At 36.7% G+C, this 21,978-nt stretch overlaps 1 protein-coding gene across 2 annotated transcripts in view; it reads right to left on the bottom strand.

Annotated features, from left to right (window-relative positions):
- The window catches only part of NEBL (nebulette), a 234,205-nt gene that overhangs the window by 144,485 nt on the left and 67,742 nt on the right, over window positions 1-21,978 (bottom strand). For both annotated transcript variants that reach the window (XM_032443071.1, XM_015853339.1), the window contains exon 3: window positions 20,548-20,632. In XM_032443071.1, coding sequence (XP_032298962.1) covers window positions 20,548-20,632 — 85 coding nt within the window. The remainder of the gene's footprint in view (window positions 1-20,547; window positions 20,633-21,978) is intronic.

Raw genomic sequence — 21,978 nt, 5'->3', positions numbered from 1 at the left:
TGCTCAATTGGATGACAGCATCATTGGTTTCACCTTTCTTCCTACTCTTAAAGAAAAAGCATCAATGTGCTATTTCAAAACTGCAAGACATTTTTGCACATTTATTTTGTTATATCCTGAAACACAGGAGGTCAGTACTGCACTAGCTTAGGAGTTTTCTAACATCAGCTGCCACAGAATCAAAAGTTTTCTTATTTTCAAGCATATGGCTTCATACATTTCCCAGGAGGGAAGAGGGCAGCAGTTAACCCTCTTTCTTGTTCTTCATTTTCTGTTTTATGACTGAAACCAGTCTACAAATAAATAAATAAATAGTTGCTACAGTCTGAACTTTCATTTTTTCCCTTTTTTTCCTGATTATATATCCTGAATATTTCTGTAAACCTTACGGTTTGAGGGTCATCCACACAATTCAGATGCTTTAATCTATTCTTTTAATGAAGGACAGATTCTGATCTATTCCCCTGCTTCAGTTTATATTTTTAAAATGACAAGGCAAATATTTATGTCACACATTATTTGTTCACATGAGTGATTGTACTCTAATCATTTTGCTCCAATTTCTGTTTTTAGTTCCTCCTTTTAACCCACAAAAAGCCACTCTCCTACATTAACTGCTTTAGGAAGAGCAGATCAACAAGGGAGAATTTTTTTAAACGACACTCTCAATGAACTCCAGTGAGCCACCTCCTCACACTCCTGATGGGTTTGATGCACTCACCATTTGCGCACCTTGAACACTGCTAACAGGAAACGCAATACAAAACGTGGCATATATCTATCAAAATGAGGATTATAAGGTTACTACCCAATCACAACGAATTCTTTAAAAAAAAATCAAAAATAAACCTGTAAAAAACATATTTTGAGCAATGTTCCTTCAAACTAAAATAAACCCCCAAAAATTTACATTAACAGTAGCAGAAAAAAATATACACTTGCAGTGTAAGTCCTAGGAGAGTCTGTATTCTATTTAGCTTACACTGTTTTATAAGATAGAAAGAAAATACAATTTTTTCTGCTATTTAAACAAAAATATGTTTCAAATTGAAATTGAACTGTCCCTGAGGAATATCCATGAAGCACAAGAAATGCTCTGCTAAAATCAACTAAACAGTATCACAAAAAGCACTATCTAGCCATGAAAGTGCTGATTGGGTACTATTCTTCTCGGGTGTTAAAAATAAGACATCTTCCCTCATTTTAGAGGTCAGAGAATTAACATGAGAAGTTCCCCAGATTACAGAACGGGAAGAAGCACACTCTACCACCATGCAACCTCCACTTTTCTCTGTAGTTAACTTTTTAGTAATGGGATTGCTGTGATTCAGCTTCCCCTTAGCATTCTCTTCTTGTAAGCTGGGAAAACCCAGTCCTTTCAATCCCTCTTCAGATGGGAAGTTCCCCAACTCTTTAATCATCATTATGGCTTGTATGGGGTCCAGCTAGGGTGGAGTCACAGTTCTTCAGGTTTTAGATTTTCAGCCCAAGCAATCTCATTTTAGCTATGGTTAAATAGCACTGCATGGCAGCAAGGCCTTCCTTGTTCTCATCCCACTCCCTTCAGCAAACAAACTGCAGGATACTCAACAGGATGGGAGGGGACACAGCCAGATAAATGAACTAAAGTATTCCATGCCATAAGACACCACGCTCAGAAATACAAGACAGGAGAGGTGTTTAGGTAGGTTAGATATCTTTTGCTCAGGAACTGGCTGAGTATCATCTATTCAAAGGAGGTGGCAAGTGACTGCATTTGTATCACTTGTTTTCTTCCCTTCTTCTTCCATTCCTTCTTTGCTTATAAAGCTATCTTTTAATCTCAACGAGATTTGTTGTTCTTTTTTCTTCCTACATCCCACAGGAGATGAGGGGGACAAATATCAATATCTGTGTGCTGCTTAGTAGCCTACCTGCATCAGCCCACAGCACTGGCCTTCTGCTGAGTGTTCCCTAAGAAGCAGTCCAGCTATAGTGCAGCACTCAGCGAGGAACTCAATTTTTGTAGGGAAGTTTTTAAAATTCCTTTATGCAATAGCACTACTTCTGCACAAACCAAAGCCTTCTGTGTTGGCTATGGTATTATAAAACACACAAACGAAAATCACATATAATGTTATATTAAAATAATTAACCTTATCTTTTAGGCTGCTGTCATAACAAGAAGTCCTCCATATAGCATATCAGCATACTGTGGGCCATGCAATCTGATTCATATTGACAAGCTCAGATTAGAGTACTCTACTGTAGGGCTACAACTGAATTTGCACCTGAAGCTGTGCAGCTGGAATATTTGCATATGGAGAGAAACAGCCTGTGCTGGTGGGTGGCAGCCCTGCCCAGAGCAGGGAGTTGGAATTAAGTGTGCTTTAAAGTTTCTTCCAACTCAAGCTAATCTCTGATTCTAGAACATATAAATATACATATACATGAATTTGGTATCGCTTCTTTTTTTTTTATAGAGAGATGGTTGGGAGAATAGCAGAGAGCAGAAGTTATTAAGGGGGTTATTCATTTGAAGACTTCACCTACCCTAACATTATTGGGGGAGGGAGGTGGGGGGTGGGGGAGAACAGAAGGGAACTAGCTATTTATGTAACAGTTATATTAGTACTGATTTTTACTTCATATTAACCAAATTCAGAAGCCAACTTGTATAAAAACTATGGAATGAGATCATTAAAACAGAGTACTTAAAGGAACTGGTCTGAATTTTTGAGTTTTGATTGACAACTGTAGGGCTGAATATGCTGCTCAAAAAGTTATGTGTCTTAGAAGACTAAGTCTTATGAAGTAACTTCATCATTTGATTCCCTAGGACTGATTTAAATATTTAGGTGTCCTACTTGTAAGAAAATAAATGGGGTCTGGGCACTTGGGGGAACTAACTCTTTGATTCAGAATATAAAGGAGTAAGGATAAAAGAAAACCTGAACTTATGTTTCATTCCTTACAACTTTAAGCTTACCAAACATCATTCTTATTTCAGTAGATCTTCCTCCAGCAAAAATGACATTTGGCAGAATACAAGCAAAGAAATACAATCTTCGCTGACTTCCTACTTTCCCCTTTTACATTATATACAATGAATACATTACAGCATTTGGATCCTGCAACTTGCTGGCAGTTTCCAACAAAATTTTCAGTGTCATAACAGAAAAGTAAAGATAGCGTGAAGTGAAAAGTAGGTTATCTTCATAGATTATTAGTCTTGCTGTTAGGTCACAGACAACAAATTTGGCAGCTCTGCAAAAAGCATTCCACCTTCCTAACTGTAAGCTGTGTTCTGGAATGTTCCAGGCATTCAGGCTTTCATCAGTTTGTGTTACTGATACCAGCAAAGGAAATTCAGCTACGCCTTCACAATGGGTAGAGAGAGGCCTTGAAAAGATGCACAGCTATGAAGGAGGATCACTGTGAAGCTAAAGTAGCAACAAATATATGCCTTTGGAGATAAATTTAACTAATTTAAGTCAAAAAGGTTTGCAAGTAATCTCTAACAAACTTCTGGTGTCAGGAACTATTTAGCTCATGCTTTTATGTTGTATTTCAGTCTGGACAATGATTGGGCTTAGAGCAATGGATAGAGGATATAAAGAATACAGGCAAGAAATCTTTCTTTCTAGGAGCTACACTCAACACTAACAGGCAGAACACTAACTGAAGTCTGGGAAACATGTTGTTAGTTCTGGCACTATAAACACAACTGGAGGGAGGAGCCTTCTGAAAGGAAAGTAATGCATCCCCACAAGGGGATTGTAAGCAAAACCATGTACTTTCATGGAAGAAAGACTAATAGCTCAGAAAATATAGCAGTTAGCTAGCAGGGGCTGATCATTCAGTTGCACTGGATTTTCAGAAGGGTTGGGATTTTTTTGTTGGGTTTTTCTCTACTAGAAAATAAAGTGATGGTATTCAGGAAGCACTATGTGACTGTAAAACTCAGCAGAAAAAATATTCACTATCGGATGGCCATCTCAACACAGTAAGCCAAGAGTAAATATCAGCATAAGAAAGATTCTGCTCTCAGTTTACAACATATTAACTTTCCCTGCATGCGCAGGGATGTAATGGTAGTGAAACAATAATGTGGCATTACTGTATCAGGCTCAGCATATGTTATTCTACCTATATTTGTAAAGAGTGCATGTTTTCATTTGCACTAATTAATGAAATTCAGTAATTGGCAATAGACTGTTCTCAACATTAATGCAAAGTAGAGAGGTTCCACTTAATTTTCTTTAATTACTGGACTGTAAAAGACGATCACATACATTGAGAGATAATTAGCTAAGTGGGTATTAACTGTTTTGTGTATGTGGCTTTTTCAGGTTGTTGTTTTTGTTTTTTTCTTTAGAATCTCCAGTCATTCAACTAGACACTGACTCAGACATTTGCTTTTGAGATAGATGCTCCCGATGAACCCCAGTAGCTCCCCAAAGCTTCACAGTAACAGCTGGAAATCAGTGTAGGCAGTGCTCAAAGAAAAATGGGTTTGAACAGGAGCAGCTATTCCCTACTGAACCAGACTGCCTCATACTAATTGAGAACAACTTCACTGGGCTGACAGAGCCTGTAGTTCCAACATGATAAAAATGATGTTTACTGTCCCCAGGGGGACTGAATAGAAGTCTGCCTTCATGCATAGGAAACATATTAGCAATTGCATCAGTTGTGAAAAAACAGCTGCTTGACCACCCCTCCCCCCCTATCCCAGACAAAAATACTGGACAGAGGCTGTTAGTCTGGAAAAGAGAGCTACAGCAATACAGTCACATGCAAAATATTCACAAATGACCAGCACTGGTCTGAGTGGTACATGAACAGGCAATGCTATGGTAACAGAAATCAGTTTTAATTCAAAGTGAGACAAGGAGGAAGTAGGGCAATAACCCCTATTTTTTCAATAGCGTACATTCCTAAGATGATTGAAACATATAAAAGGAAACACCCTTAAGAAATAATATGCTACAGCAATTTATTTCCAAATCAGGATTGAGACAGTAGTTAATATTTGTTTCATTTCTGCTGCAAAGAAGACATACTTCAAAGAAGAAAATTGTGATAAGTAAAGGAAGACAGAATGGATACAAAGCAATTTAAGTCACATGTGTCTTTCTAATCGGCTCTTCCAAATGAAATATCAAATAGGAAATACATTTTCCCAACCTTTTCTTTCCAAGCTGAAAAACCTGCCTTTTCCCTGGGACAGACAACATCTAACATCTCCACATTGCTGTTGTAGCCCATTAGCAGCCAGCCATTCCATCATTTACATACAGAACATGAATCAGCCTAGCAAGCACAATGAACCTCAGGCATCTATTCAGGAAAGAAACAAGAGTTTGCAGATGAATAATTTAATGCTGATATCCCAAAGATTACAGAAAGGAAACGGTCTATTTATTTGTAAAGTAACATTATTGATAGATGTTAAGTTTAATTCTGCCAAGTTTATTATTTTTAAGTAGTATTTCAGTGTAAAACCACATATCGTTTCCTTTTCTGTCCTTACAAAACTATTACTATTTAATGGTCTTTAACTGACACAACAAGCTTCTTTCGTTCCATATTTCTGAGAGACCTGTAGTTACTGCAGCAAACAACAGGAAACAATTTCTCAAGTAAAACAAATATCCAGTAATATGAAGAAGCTCCTATCTGATAGTTTGATTTTGGCCACTTAACTATGATGTCATGTGAAGGCTTTCGCAGATCATTTATTTACAGACCCAATGTCTGCATTGTTTAATGCAGTATCATAGAGATACCCAAGATACATGAGTAGAGATTTTGAAACACCAACTACTCAAATGAATAAAATCACTTAGCTGAGGATCCATGCTATGGTAGCAACCACATTACTGTCAGTTCCCAAGCATTGAGAAATGACTGTACCAAGCAGAGAATTTGATGCACCATCAGCTAGCTGCAGCAGAACACTACTTTGCTATGATTTTAGTAAAACATCAAGTTGTAATTCCCACAATCAGTGACATACCCAACATTTGGAAGTAGAGTAAAATGAATGAAAAATTAAAACCACATTTTTTCAGCACCTGCTAGAAACTTGTTAGAAACATTTCAGGTTTACACCATTTACAGAGCATTTTTTGACAATACTAGCCAGTATTTATTTTGTATTATAATTATTAGAAGGAGGGAAAACTAACTTTCATTTAGTATGCTTGAATGAGTCCTACATGTCCTATTTGACAGACTGTTATTTCTCCTGGTGCTATCACTTTGTCTCGAAATTAAATTTTCCATAATAAAGCATATGGATGACCTTAAAATTAAATGAATACATTTATTAAAGTAGTTTAATATCCATTCTGAAAAGACTGCAGTTCTCACTGAGAGCAAAAGCTGCCACTCTCCAGCACCAAAAATGAGAGTTTCAACCAAACTGGAAGACAAAGCAAATCAATGAGACAAAGTCAATATGCACAAGTTAAGGGCCCAGTTTGCTGTGCTTACAGAGGAATTCTCAGTATTCTCAATTTGAAGTTTGCCAGGGAAACATGGAATTTAACTGTCATTTTTTCTCCATTTCTACTGGATGAAAGAAGGGAGAGAAGAAAAGCTACCTGGAAGCTGTCAGTCCACACTGAGTGGAAAATAGCTAAAGCTTCCATGATTCTTGAACAGAGATAAGTGAAACATTTTCATAAATATTTTCTAACAAATATTTAAAAAGATTGAGGAGTGAAGTCTGAAAACTTGAAAATGTGTCAATTTTAAGTCTTTTATTTTCCTCTTGACATTTCATTTGTTTTCAAAAAGTTAAGCACCCAAATTTTAGAGCATTTCTTCTGCTTTTGAACTTCACCATTTTCTACTTCCAAAAAATTACTTCCAATTTATACCAATAAGTATAAACACAGTGATCAGTTGTCCCTTTCTCACTATATGTGAAGAAATTCCTAATCTCTCAGACTATCTTAGCCTACATTTTCCTAATTATGTGGCTAGTCACAAAGTCACCACTTTGTGTTCTGGTAATGTTGGGCTCTGTAACGCTGCTACAGTAGATCTTCTACACTTCTACCCATTTAAAGCTTATAAGAGCAGACAAAAATTTGATCAGAGTCATAATGAGCAAATTAAACAACCAGGTTTCTCAGAAGAGCAATAAGATAAAAATGTTAATCACTAGAATTGTTCGCTATTGCCAAAACAAAAGTCATATTCCTGTAATCTCCACACATCTGATCTAGAGGTTCTTCATCCATCAGGGAGATATAAAACCCAAATGGCTCCAGGGAGCTGAGTAGCAAAATTAATGAAGAACTCCCCAATGTACGTAAACTCTTAACTAGTAAAACACAGCTTTCTTAAAAATAGACAGAAGTCATGAATCAGAAACACTTAAATGCTCCAGGAATTGATGCCTATGTCAAATCACTCGCCATCAAACACAGTCGAAAGAAAAAGAAAAAAAAAGAAAAAGAAAAAAAAAAAAGAAACAGAGAAGCCTGTTAAGAACATTAAAAAAGAGCCATTCTTCAACTCACCAGAAGCAGGTGGGAGCCTTGCTTCAGAAAGAGGCAGAGTAGGGACTGTATGTTTCTGCACGTCCTGTGCTTCTATTTAAAATAAGTAACTTCAATAACTGTGGTCACCAGGAAGTTTCTTCCCATCCTTATTGAACAGGAGGAAGCAGTAAAGGTTTGGTTGAATCTCCTTACCATGTTTGTGAGAGCAAGAATGCTATAAAATAATTTTATAAAATAAGATTACAAGCATAACTCTTCACTACTTGCTGGTTCAGGTTAGCAGATAAGCTTTTCACTAGACCTCTCATGTGCCTTCTCCCTGTTCAATATTTTGTTCTTACATCTGACTACAGCCCTCTGCAAAGCTAGACTTGCTGATTATTGTGTCAGCTAGTACCCAGATACAGCTTGCCCGTAATAAGACATTGGATTTCACCCTACGTTAGAATGCTTTAGCTGAAGCAGTCATTAATGGACAGAAACAGACCTTTCTAGGGGAGCAGTTCTTACAACTTATTTTAGATGTCCTGATCCATCCAGGTACATCTCAGACACCAGAAGAACAATGTCCAAAGGGTACAAAAAATGTAAAAATTTTCATATGTTAACTTAATCCATCACTGATCGATGTGCAACTATCACTCACCAACACCATATGTTCCACACAACAAAGCTCTCCATGTGCTCAAACTAAAGTCTGGCAGCCTGAACTGCGGCTCTGCCTCAAGCACAGCATTTTACCTTTGTCCACTCTTTTGGCCTCATTTCACCGTCCCTCCACTTCACTCAGCAGCTGCTGGCTCTGGACAAGGACCCTGCAGACAGCCTCCCATGGTGACAGGTTTGTTTCTGGTAGGTATTACCCATTTCAAAATATTCCAGTTTGTGGGTGCTCACTTCACATATTACAGAGGGGACCCCAAATTCTTGTATTACAACAGCAAAACAGCTCCTATCAGAACCTGGCAGCCTAGAATGCCAAACAGAGTTAACCTGAAGGAGGAACAAAAGCCACAAGAGATAGCTGGGCTTATGAACTACAAGATAGGATGTGACACTAGAAAAGAAGGGAATTAACTGAGTGAGTCAGCTGAATTTAAAAGGTGGAAAAGGGTGAGTGGTTTCTATTGTACTAGGAGCTGTCACCGTGGAGACACCGGCAGCAGCACTATGAGGCTCCACTGTTTATGTTAGTCCATTAGGAGTGACCACAGGCCCACACTGGTTGCAAAGGCCACAGTGTTCATAAGGCATTGTATCAGCATGCTTACTCCAACACCATAAGGATCCACAGGCCAACAGCACAGCAGAGAGCCACCACTGAAGTTATATACGCTGTTTCTTGACTTTCTGATTCCCTTCTTATACAGGAATCAAAAGAACTTCCTTTGATCAAACCAAGCCCTCTATTCCAGCCTTACTGACAGAAGCTGGAGCATCCTCTGCTCAATAACCTTATCAGAGTTACTCCCTCCTTGGCAGGATTCAGCAATTTGTACAATTCTTCTGACCTCGCAATCACATTTATGTTCATGTAAACAAATAATTTACCAATAATTATATTACAACATTACTAAGTCATCATATATTGCAAAAACGAGCACAGTTATCGATATATAAAGGCTTAATCTGCATCCTCTGATTCTATAAGCCTTCTGGATGTGGTGCTCAGGGGCATGATTTAGCAGTGGTTGCTAGGGTAGAATGGTTAGGTTAAGGTTGGACTTGATAATCTTGAAGGTCTTTTCTACCTTGAGCTATTCTATTTCTATGATGTATATTTCCTTTTTCCTTTTAAACCCTTGAAGCAATTTGCCTAGTCTTCTTGGAAAAAGAAAAAAAAAAAAAAAAAAAAAAGATACTGATACTTAATTTCACCTGGTAAAATTACTTTCCTTCAAGTGAAATTTGACTACTTTGAATTTGCAAGAGACTTAGAATGTATTTACTGAACAGATATATTTGTACATAAAAGTCCAAATGTAAAATCAAACTGAACTATAAGTTTATACAAATACAAAGTATTTACACATTGGCCCTCAATATCAAATGAATATTTTTAAGTTGGATTTCTGTTTTGAGCATGCAATGCCGCAGTAACAGAAGAAGCAGGAGGCAATGGCATTATTTAAACATCTTATGTGTTTCACTCTTCAACATTTACAGTCTACTAAGCTATCAGAAAAAAAGTAAAAATCTGCTCCAGGCAGGTTCTACTTTTCCCCTCTTCCCCAAGAAGAAAAAAAGAAAAATCCTTAAATATTTTTAAAGCTCTAACATTCAGTTCAATTAGAGCATTTATTATTTTTCTCCGGTCTCTTTGTTTTGGACAAGGTTAAACATTAGACTAATCCTGTCTTTTTCCTTTTCTTTCATGACCCTTTCACTTGAAAGCCAATCAACATAATCTCCTGCAAGCATAGCACTACCTGACAAACTATCACCCCGAATAGACCTCAATCCATCCTGCTAGGCAGCAGTTACAAGAAATCATTGAACTCTGAATTGTCCCTGTACCATCTGAGAATAAATCAGAAGGACGATATATTTCTTAGACCTAAAACAGCCCCATCAATAAGTAACCTAAGCATCAGGAAAATGACCAACTGAAATGCTGACGAACACACTTGTCTTTTTATTGGGGTCAAGGGGTAGGACTGCCCAGGAACACTCCTGCCTTTCTTCTTCTCAATATTCTATAAGGCCAGCATCATGCAATTTCTACTCCATGTGCTGTTTTGGCCTTGTACCACCAGGCAGGCTTGGGCTCCTTTCTTCCTTTGCCTTCTCAAAGTTGCACGCTGCATATTACAGATGTTCTTTGCATCATTAAGAGACAGCTCAGCCTACAGAGAGTTGGAAAGAATCTAGAACTAAAAAGCAAAAAGGGACAGATAGACAGAAAGATCCACAAAGCTTCAAAATGGAAAAAATGTATATTGAAGGAGTAGACAAAGCCTTCCTGCATCCACTGAAAACCTTGGAGCCACCTATGGCATTTTGGTGAGGAGCATAGAGGAAGAAAGAGATTTTGTTTGTTAATTTCTTAAATTCCTTCACTGCAACTAAAGCTATCCTTTTGCCTTTCTATTTGCTTAAAGTCTGTAATTTGTAACACTTTCAATTGAAAAATTATGACACTCTCACTGGGCTTGAATTTAGCCAGTTAAGCAATACTGCTGATCATTCTGTTAAGGACATCTACAGAACAAATGTTGACAGAATTACTAATGGAGTTGAGAGGTACTGCTCTGTTATCAGTGCATACAGTGGCAACAGATGTTTTGCAGAAAACGAAGATATGTATCTGGATAGACTTTTTGTGTTACAACTTGGGGGGGGAGGGGGAGGAAGTGCCAAGTAACACTTTACACAATCTAAAATACTTAAGCACAGACAAGTAACTGCTAAACAAAACATATACTTATTAAGGCTTTTCAGAAACAGACACATGACAGATAATCACTTGGGAGACGTCTGTGGGCAAATCAATAATTTTATTTATTTATTTATTTATTTTCAAATATAGATCTAAAGAGTGCAAGCATTCTATGGGGGGTGGAAAGAAAAAAGAAAAAAACTGCACCTCACTCATGAAACTTCTGTTTTATAATTCTACATATACCATCACAACAGATAATATCCAACAAAACTATTGCATGCCACAATAAAATATTCAGCCACGAAATAAACATGGATTTGAGGCAGTTTCTAGAGGTTGAAGTAGAAGTCGATCTCTCAGTCTACTGATAAATTCAGGTACATGTGACAGCCGGAGCAATGAATATATTCAAAAATTCCCTGAACTAGTAAAACCAACAGGTTGAGTTTTTAGCATCAGCAGAAAAAAAGAATAGTGCCCGAGGAACAGAAATGGTGTTTCCTTGAGGAAAATAACTTCACATGGGAAATGGGACCATCTTCAAAACATTTACAAAAACCAATACAATTAAGTCAAATATAGCCCTTAATCATATCCTTTGAACACATTAATGTAAGGCCATGAGAATAAGGATAAGAAAAAAAAATGAAGAGAAAAATTAACTTTGCCCCTAAAAAGTCTCAGTCCAGTGTCTCTGAAGTTTGCAAAGAAAATGCAAATGATGAACAGAAAAACTGGTTACTTATTGTAAGATATAGCTTCATGTTTTGGTAGGAAACAGGTCAGTACCTCTGAAAGGATGAGTCTAAAATGAGGAACCAAATGGAATCCATTAATTGTCACAATGTGAAAATGCCAAATGGGTTAATTTGGTGCTTTGATCTATGAAGAAATGTTACAATTTCACACTGGGAAAAAAATAAATAAATAAGCTTTTACTTTGGATAAAAGGATATTAACAACAATGCTTATAAGCCACTGACAAATTATCAAATATGCCACCCACTGTTACATGTGGAGAGAAAAAATTTTTTTTAAAAAGACATAATTTATCCCTCCATTACATAAATGGAAGTCTAGGGCAAAGACCAAGAACATCCTGGAGGTCGACAGTGGCAACATAAAGAAAATAAAACAAGCTCTCCTAATTCGGTGCACTGACTAAAAATTCTTTTTTGCATTGTAGGGTGAATAAGTAAAGGCAGGCTCCTTCCATTACTGCTGATTACTCCATTACTCCCCTCTGGATCAGACCAGTCACCCATCTAGTCTAGTTTCTCCTTGCTGATCACAATAATAATGAAGTGTTTCAGGAAAAAAAAGGCAGCAGCATCAATGGGAAATGACTCTACATGGAACCCTTTTGATTAAACATGGCAGCTCATGAAAGACAGATATCTGCAGACCAGAAAGGAAAGAAAAGGTGATGTGGGCTCATTTCCTGGCTTTTACAGACCTTCTTTTACAATGGTTGTGATAAATTAGTGAACATAAGGGAGCGAACTCAGTACTGGCACTCTGGTCCCCCACAGTGCTGAGTTCATTCTCTTGCTCTGCTTAAGAACTACTGGGAATAAGGACATGCATGCAAGGTAAGACCAAGCAGAGCTCAGGGCAGTGCAGACAGACTCACACCCATCCCACTCTTGCTGGCCTGTAGAGCCCTTCCACATAGTCAGGAGGACACTGACCCTCAAGCACACCAAGTACCATCATGTTTCCTGGAAACTCAACTTCAAGCTTCACAGGTGCCACTGAGCTGGGATGCAGCCTTCACAGTATTTCAAATACAAAAATTATACATACTCAGAATATTCAGAGTGCATTACATAGACCCAGTACCAAGATTCAGTGCTGTGTGCTTTGAGTGGCAACCAGACCACTCTAAGGAGAGCAAGCCACTAACAACATGGACATAAACCAGTACATAGGGCTTTTCAGCACAACTGATTTCTTTCTGACCCTCTTCTAGGTATTGGTATAGAACCGTCCTCAGCATCTAACATCCTGGGTGACTCACTTATGAAAACTGTTCTGTTCTTGATCTTAAATTATCTGTGAAGTACACATTTTTCCCTCATTTCAATTTAAATTCCATGCAGTAATGAGTCAAAAACATAACTAACAAGAATCACAGCATCCTATTTCCTGCAATATAATTGCAGAGAGCAACAATTAACAAAAGATCTACTTCCAAAAACAAAAAGCAGAAAAGAAATTCAAAGAATCAGAAGGGAAACTTGTTAACACATGAAAAAAGGAACACATATTAGCATGGCCCAAGCTCAGTGAACACCCATTCCCATTTGAATTACAAAAACATAAAAGATTAAGTGAATAACTTTTCAATCATAGCAATTCTGATAACAACTTAACATTAGTGGTTCTATTCATTGTCCCTGTAAAAAGTTACAAAAATTTCAGTGCTAGTGAGGATTAGTTAAGAATTCTACAAATAAGAGCTACAAATTCTGTGCCTCTTTTGTCTCTTTCCTGATAATTTTTGATTGCATAACTAGAAGTTATCTGCTTCACTCTTGATTTTATTGATCCTAACATTTTCTGCTAGGGATGTCCTACTTGCTGTACACGGAGTCAATGCCATAAAGAAGTCTACAGAAGCGCTCTACTTAAATACTCTATTTAATAATCATGACCATTCTGCCCTCATCCTAGCATAAGAATTATCTCTATTTTGCCCAGATGTATTATCTCTTCATTTTTTACAGTTATACATCATATACATCTGAAAAAGAGAAAAGTTACATTTCTTTTTTCTTTTTTTTTTACATCAATTTATTCAAGATTATTTTCTTTAATGTTTCTGCATCTTTGCACAGGAAAAGGTGGTTTTTCTCCTGTTACTGATTATTCTACACACCCCATGATTTTCTGGCCAGCAGGAACTGTTTGCACAGTTTTCTTCTGAGTCTCTGCAAATGCTATCATTCTTCTTTAAATACAGTTTAAGCTCCTATACAGTTTTCTCCTACCAAATTATATCAGCTTTCCAAATCACTACAAATATTGGTCAAGCACCAATGCAAAAAAAAAAAAAAAGAAAAAAAAAAAATCCCACAACAAATGCTGGCTTTTTCTTTCTTGTATCATCAAATCAATAGTAAAAAAACTTCGTTAGGTAGGTAGACATTTTTACATATGTTCACCTGTAAGTCTATCTAAAGTTTTGTCTGAATGTTTTTTAAGTATTCATACTTGCTTCCCAATGCGTTCTTTCCATAATCATTTTTGCAGACTTTCTGCAGAGAAATGACAAAATACTGCAAAAGAAATGGTCTAAAACAGTTGCTTTGCATATGCAATGAAGCCTGTGGTTGTGCTATAACACTTATATATGCAATAAGACTGGTTCCGAAGAGGAAAGAGAATTTACTGCTTTTATCCATACTGCTTATCCTAATGATTTTGAAGTCATTATGTAGCTCAAAAAGAAAATAAAGAATAGTCAGCCCTCAAAATCGTAATAAAAGTTATTTCAGTTATAAGCAACTTCTGTTACTCTGATCAGCAAATTGCCATTGGAAGCTATCAGAGACAAAACTGTAAAATAAAAAAAGAAAAAAAAAAAAAGAAAAGAAAAGAAAAAGAAAAAAAGTGCAGGATACACATTCTGGACAGGAATCAACAGATTTAACTCTTAACAACTTAACTTTTAAGTAAATCATTATTCTTTTCTACTTAAGTAAGTCTATGATTATTATCTTATACCTCATACAAAGATATGTAATTCCACCTGTGATACTGAAAGAACTTCAGGACACAACATGTGTCAATAGCACAAAAATAAGTCAATATATTCCACAGAGAAATTCCCTCTCTGCCTCCCAATCTGTTTATCGGGCATTTTAGTACTACGCACTGGTTGGTGTCTTTGCTTTGTGTTCTGGTGACCACAGAGTTACAACGTGTTCATCTTTACATGCTGGTTTAGCCTCCATGATAGTGAGGAGCAGCAGACAGGAAAGAAGATGAAGCACTACTGTCATATCCTGAATATTACTGCTTGTCTAATATCTGCAAGTGCACGAAAAATAACAGAAACACGGTAGCTATGCAGTAGCACCAGTCATCTCCTCTGCAGCAAGAGTCAGTCCGGTATGGACAGGCAATAGACAGAATCTCTCAAGTGTCCAGCAAGATACAAATCAGAAAAGTTGACAAACATTTTCCCAGAAGACAGAAATCTGTTCTGCTCACTATAATCATCCCCAGTTTTGTATTACTCAAAGCAAGAGCACTTCTTATGACGGTGACTCATGCAGACAGTACTAGTCATTTGAGGGTTATTGTAATGAACAAACAGCCAACTAGTCCAGAACTTGTGATGTGCCATTCACAAGCAACAGCAAGAAAAGAAGGCTGCATTCTATTCTCTCTCTCTTTCTCTTTACACATATATGGCACATTGGATTCAAAATCCTTAGAAAACTGAAGGGAGGAACTGGTAAAAAAAAATCTGTACTTGATGGCGATCTGGAAAAATCCTAATATTAAAGTCTGTTCCAAGGTCATCTAGCACAACTTACAAAATCACCTATATATCTACAACCAGGCCTCCTTGCTTGCTATTCTATATTTCCTCTTCGTATACTTAGCTAAAGGAAGATATTTTTATCATAGAATCATAGAACGGCCTGGCTTGAAAAGGACTGTAACGACCATCAAATTTCAACCCCCTTGCTATGTGCAGGCTTGCCAGCCGCTAGACCAGAGCAGCATCCAACCTTGAACGCATACAGCAATGGGGCATCCCCGACCTCCTTGGGTAACCTGTTGCTTTGCCGATAGCTCCAATGGCTGCTTTCTCCACAATATTTTCCCATCAGCTCATTCAGAGCACCCCAGGAAATCCATTAAATGCCTGCTGTAGTAATCTGTTCAGCATTTTGTTCCCCTGTGGCAGCTCATTCCAGAGATTTCATAAAAGCATATTAATTGAACATGAATTTGAAAAATCAGGAGAAACAATTAATAAACACATCAGCCTGAAAGTTTGCTAGTACATACTGTTGGAACAAGGGAGACTTAGGAGAGGAAGGCGAGAAAGAAGATAGAAATGAAGAAACAAGGAAGGACAGAGAGAAATTTCAGAATCAGAGAACAGATGAAACTGAAGGGAACTGCTGAGGATCATCCAACCCATCTCCCTGCTCAAAGCAGTAAGCAGCAGGTTGCTCAGGTAAGGCTGCTTTATCATAAGGGAAGTACATGTTTTCTGTCAGATGGAAAAAATGCACTGGTAGCTTCCAAGGACTGCAATCTCATTCTGTGACAGTGAGATCAAGGCAAGAAGGCAGTAGATGACACCTGCGATTTTATATCAGGTTCCCCAACACTTACCAAGAAATAGATTTTCTCAGTGTTGGTGTATGAGAATCTACCTTAAGCCTTAGCCTTCCCTTTGATCTGATACTTCAATATCCTATCTACCAAGAACTGCTGCAGAACATCTCTGTTCCTTCAAGCTGAACTGCAAATGCTACAATTGATCTGCACAGCATTGCCACAGAAAAGAACTAAAGACTGTAGAGCTGATTACATTGCTTAAAGACAGAGAGAGCAGGAGCAAAGGAAAGCCAAAGAAGGTACATGAAGGTGGTACCCAAGTATACACAGCTGAGAGGAAATATCAGAGATAAGAATATTGTAAATGCATAGAGAAAATATCTGTGGAATGAAGGAACACGCCTCTAACAAATTAAAGGTACAGATTTCTCTTCAGAGAGGCATAAAGAAAAATGCTGTTTGAAACATTGTTCTTTATTTAGAAGACAAAAGATCATAAAATGTCATTTTCTTCAGAGAGGAGGCATACCAAACAGGGGAGTTTTCCTGAATGGAAAAGCAAACTTCCAGCCTCTCCTAATGGACAAATGCAGTCTCTCCTTCAGACTACAGAGATGAATGAAAGCCCATGAAAGCAAAAACTATGAAATTATAATGTATAGAAAGAAAACATTTTCTAGAAAGCTTTTAAATGTTACCTTTTGATTTCTTAACAACATAATTTTTCAAGTGTACTAAAGACCAATTCATTTTCTATTGACTCCTCTAGAGAACAGTATTTTGGTTTTGTTTGTTTTGCTTCTCTTGTTATGCCAACATAACAGGTTGGCACCTGATGTTGACCTTAATGGATTCTTGATAGAGGACACAGCACTTCAGCTTAAAAAGTTGTCAATTGCTGTTTAAATGAAAATTGAAACCACAAAGTTACACACTTCTTTCCGGTTATGCAAGATTTAATGGAGCATTCTCTACCCATTCCTCCTGCTTTGCTAGTTAAACAACAGTTCTAAATCTCTAGATTTTTTAAAAGACGCTTAGAGTCCCACAGCTAAATGTAGAATTGTGCCTTTTCAGAACTAAAAGCATTAAACTTGCTTATACAGAACCTAAAAAGCAGCTATTACTATAGAAAAGCTTTTCTATTTACTGAGAAGTTAACTTAATTTTTTACATTACCTAACAGAATTTATTCTGTCCCAAAGTATCACTACACTGGCAGAAGTTTCAAGAACCTCTGATGAATACTGGTTTGATGGGAAACACTTTTCTTGAACCATGTACACGCTTATTTGCACTGCATGGCGCCAAAACAGGAGGAGACCTGAGCAATGGCATATTATATATCAAACATCTGCATCAACTGGGAGTTTATTGCAACTTTCTCTGCAAAGCTTGTGGTAGGGCAACAGACAACAGCCAATAGGGTTGATTCAGGATATGGATGGGTTTATACTGTTGGGAAAATATTACAGAAATTATTCAAAAGTTACAAGTTTAGTATAAGATTTAAACTAGACTGTAAAATTTCCTTGGAATCTTTTTTCAGCATTAAAACAATATGAAACAACAACAAGGAAGTCAATTATTACCAAAAGAAAATGTAATGACTTTTCTTCCAAGTAGATAAATTTGTGGCACTGTACAAGGGCTGCTCCAAAAGTAGTGCCTCCTATTTCATTATGTTGGCACAGCAGACTGGTGTTGGTGGTATGGTAGCAGAGGTGGAAACTTCCCACAAATATTGTGTTACATTTTGTTGCTTTGTGACAGATGACAGCAGAGGAAGTCTGACAGAATGGCATCTGACATGGAAGTGCATATGAAACAAAGATGTGGAACTGAGTTTCCCTATGTAGACAGAGTTGCACACACTGACATTCATCAACACTTCCTGAAGATTTAAGAAGATCAAACAGTGGATGTGAGCATACTGAGGCACTGAGGTGGTACAGTGGTATATTTCAGCAGCGGCGACAGCTACATGAATGACAAGCCACATTCCAAATAACTTTGCACAGCTATCACACCACAAAATGAAAAGCATCACAATCAGCTCATCCATGCAAATGAGCAGATTACAGTCAGGAAACTGTGTACAGAGCTGAAATCAGCTTCAATGTGCCTGAAATGATGGTGGCAACATTTGAATACCCCAAAATTTGCTCCAGGCGGGTCCCAAAGAACACCATATACAAGTTAGTCAGGACATACTGAACCAAAATGAGGCTGAAGGTGACAGTTTCCTGGATTGCATCATTACTAATGCAGGGACATGATGTCACCACTACAAGCCAGAGTCAAAATGGATCCTGTGACACATGAATTCTACATCAACGAAAAAGTTCAAGACACAGCTTTCAAAGAGTAAAGTGATGTGCACTGTCTTCTGAAATAGGAAAGGAATGAGCCTTCTGGAATTCCTGGAACCAAGACAAACCATCAGACCTGACCATTGCAGAGCTCACTATGCTGAATGCATAATTATGCCATCATAGCAGCTATGAAACACTGCATCACCTCCACTGGAGCAATTTTTTTGCACAGAGCAGGAATGTTCTCATTCATAGCTGGTGAAAATGTGTAGCTAATAGTGGTTACTGTTGAAAAATGCTGTTTTGTAGCTGAGAATTTGCTCTATGAAACAGTGTTATTATGCTATTTGTAGCTTTTGTATTTTCCAGAAAGAAATGGGAGGCATTACTTCTGTAGAGATCTATGCAGTTTAGAACTGTATTTGACAAACTTTCAACACCTAATAAAGAGGCACCTTTTACAAATTACAGGTTTCTCCCTCTTTCCAAGTTTTGAGTAGAACTTTATACAGCATTTTATGCCACTTCTTGCAAATAGTTGCAGCAAGATTATATATAAGCAAAATCCAGTTTCTCACTGACAAAGGTACTGCCTACCAAGTCTTAAAATACTATGTCTTTTTTGTCGCTTTTTTAACCAGTACAAAATAAGTTTCCTTGCACAAAGCAATATGTCAGCATCTTTCAAACAGGGAAAGTGATGGGGAAAGTGATTTTTTGCATGTGTATACACGTATATGTGCACAGATGTACAAGGTAATACAGTGAAAAACTGACGGAGTAAAAAAAGTGTACTATTCTCCTGGATCCAATCGTTTTTCTTCAAACCACTGGGAAAATAGTATACTCAAAGTTTATATTCTTTTAAACAGACTTTTACAAAATATAGCTAATGCATTCCTGTTAACACAATGCTAACTGTTGTGTGCAGAACACTGGACTAGAGAACTCTCCTCTTTCCCTCTGGTAGAATTTCAGAATGAAAGAATTTCTTTGAGTTTTAAGAACAGCCTTAATGAAAAAATTATTTTTTTTTTAATGGATGCATCATGCCAAATATCTGTGATGACATTTCTTTTTAACACTCCTCTGATTTCACCCATTAGCCTTCAAAGAGGTTCCCAAACAGAAAAGCCCTTTATGCCTTCTGTCTGTCTACTGCTCCACACCTTATTATGTTAATTGCCAGTGATTATTATAAATTGTCAATTTATAATGAGAAATTGCAACTAAATTATGAATAAAACTGTAATAGAAAACCAACTTTCACAAAATACAATGAATTATTATTACAAGTTGTCTCACATGGCCAGGATAATTTCCAGTGTTGCATACATAAAATCAAACAATACAAAACTGATATTTTAGATGGAAAAGACCAGATGTTAAGGAATTCAAATCAATAAAAACAGTAGTAAATCTACTGTGTAATACTAGTAAGCAAATACAATGTTTTTTACATTATGTCCATTTTTTGTCACTTTTCTCTTTACCCTTTCAATTTCAGTGTCCCGTTAACATACCTAAATTTTGATGGATAATATTTTTGTCATATCTGGCTTATAGAATAGACCATATCTAAACTCACCAGGACATACTAGATTTATAATGGATCATTCAGCCACACCAGTTTGACAGGTCTCCTAAATGTATGCTAATTACAAATTAATTGTTTGTAATCACACAGCTCTGAAGTTTGATGCAAGCTAAAAATGACATTTGTCTAAGGCAACTGAACTCTCTGGATTCAGCTATTAGATTTCAAATTTTAAAAACTACGTAAAGAGGTACTTAACATACAGTTGAAAATTAATGACTTCAGTAATGACAGCAGAGTTACAACTATATGATTACATTTATGAGATCAGACATAAATGCTTTAATGCATGTAATGCTTTTGTATTTTGTAATTTTTGTATTTTTGTAATTAATGTATTTTGTAATACAGTTCAGTATGAAGGAATATTAACACTATTTAGAAAAACCACTGAGAAATGGGGCTGGTAATCCAATACTAATGAAACAGAAGAATCATTCGATTTACCTGACTCTGCAATTCACTTTGTTGCTTCAGACGTAGATTTTCTGGAGTATCAGCCACTGTAGTGAAGGACTGCTTTGGATAATGTCTAAAAAAAAAAGTACAAAGCCAAAGGGTAAACATTTACACATGACAGAAAGTCAAATCCATCGCAGCAATTTTTCTTAGGCTGTATGGGAATGTTTCATAGTTTACTGGATCTGTGTTAGAAACATTTACTCTAATATTCTAATATTGTGTCAGTGCTGCATTGCAAAAAACACTATGAATGAGTTTCTGCAACAAATCTAAATACTATCCATTTATCTTCATCACTGTCTGCAGAGACCAACGGGACAATTCTTTTTCTAACAGAGTGAACAAAATTATCTTTAACTGCATTTTCTTGGCACAGTCACATGATGAATACAGATTAAATGCTTTAACATTTGAATGTTTTATAGAAACTCAAAAGTTACATAAAATTAGTGCAGATAGAGTATCATGGTGCAGAAAAATGAAGAGTGAAGCCAGGTTGTACTGTCATTCCAGGCACAGAAATTTAAATCCATTAATAGCAAATATTGCTATAGCAGTCAATACACTGCTAGACGTAGAAGAAGAATCACGTCTATTAACAAAGGTTGTAATGGCTCAGAACTGTAATCTGTCAGTCAAATCTTTTTTTATTTGAATTTTTACACATTTATAACATTATTATTTTCTTTGGCATTTCAGACATCTTTAATAGTCAAGTCCTACTCACTGTATTTAGAATCAATTTACAGAACTACAATTTACTGATTTTCATGAATTTATCCTGCAAATTTATAGTTAAACAGAAAGGTATAATTTAAGAAAGACCACCAACATAAGGAAATAATAAAAGTAGACAGGCTATCCCAAGAGGAAGTATTAATATGAGGTAGCAACACTCTAAGGAATCTGATTCTTACTTTTGAGAACCTTCAGTATCAAAAGATTCAGTTTACACTTATATAAGTCACTCATTCATTCAGTTACCACTCAACAGCTTCTCAGATCTGACTACTAATCCTCTTTTGCCTCTAACATTTCAAAAGTAAAACAAAACAGGCACAGTAGATTAATTTCTATAGAGGGACTAATCAGTATATAAGAATGAGTCCAAAGACAGATGGGGATATACAGTATCAAGCATTCCCATGACCAAACTCAAGATCATCTCCAATGTGTTCCTTCAGAAACTAATTCAGTCTCTACCCCTCCATCAGAAAAATTCTGTGTTTTGAAAATTTATATGGTCTTTGTAATCAAAGTTGTAAGATTTATTTTTTGTTTACAATTTTTATTTCCATGGATGGAGGATTAATGCCATGGCAAGTTTAAAAATATAAGGTAAAATATATTCCCACCCATTGACCACTTGTCTAAGCTAGCCCATGTCACTGAGAAAAAAAAAAAAGAAAAAAAAAA

Source organism: Coturnix japonica, chromosome 2 (genome assembly GCF_001577835.2).
Source record: "Coturnix japonica isolate 7356 chromosome 2, Coturnix japonica 2.1, whole genome shotgun sequence".
NCBI lineage: Eukaryota > Metazoa > Chordata > Aves > Galliformes > Phasianidae > Coturnix > Coturnix japonica.
This window is presented reverse-complemented; position numbering and strand designations above follow the sequence as displayed.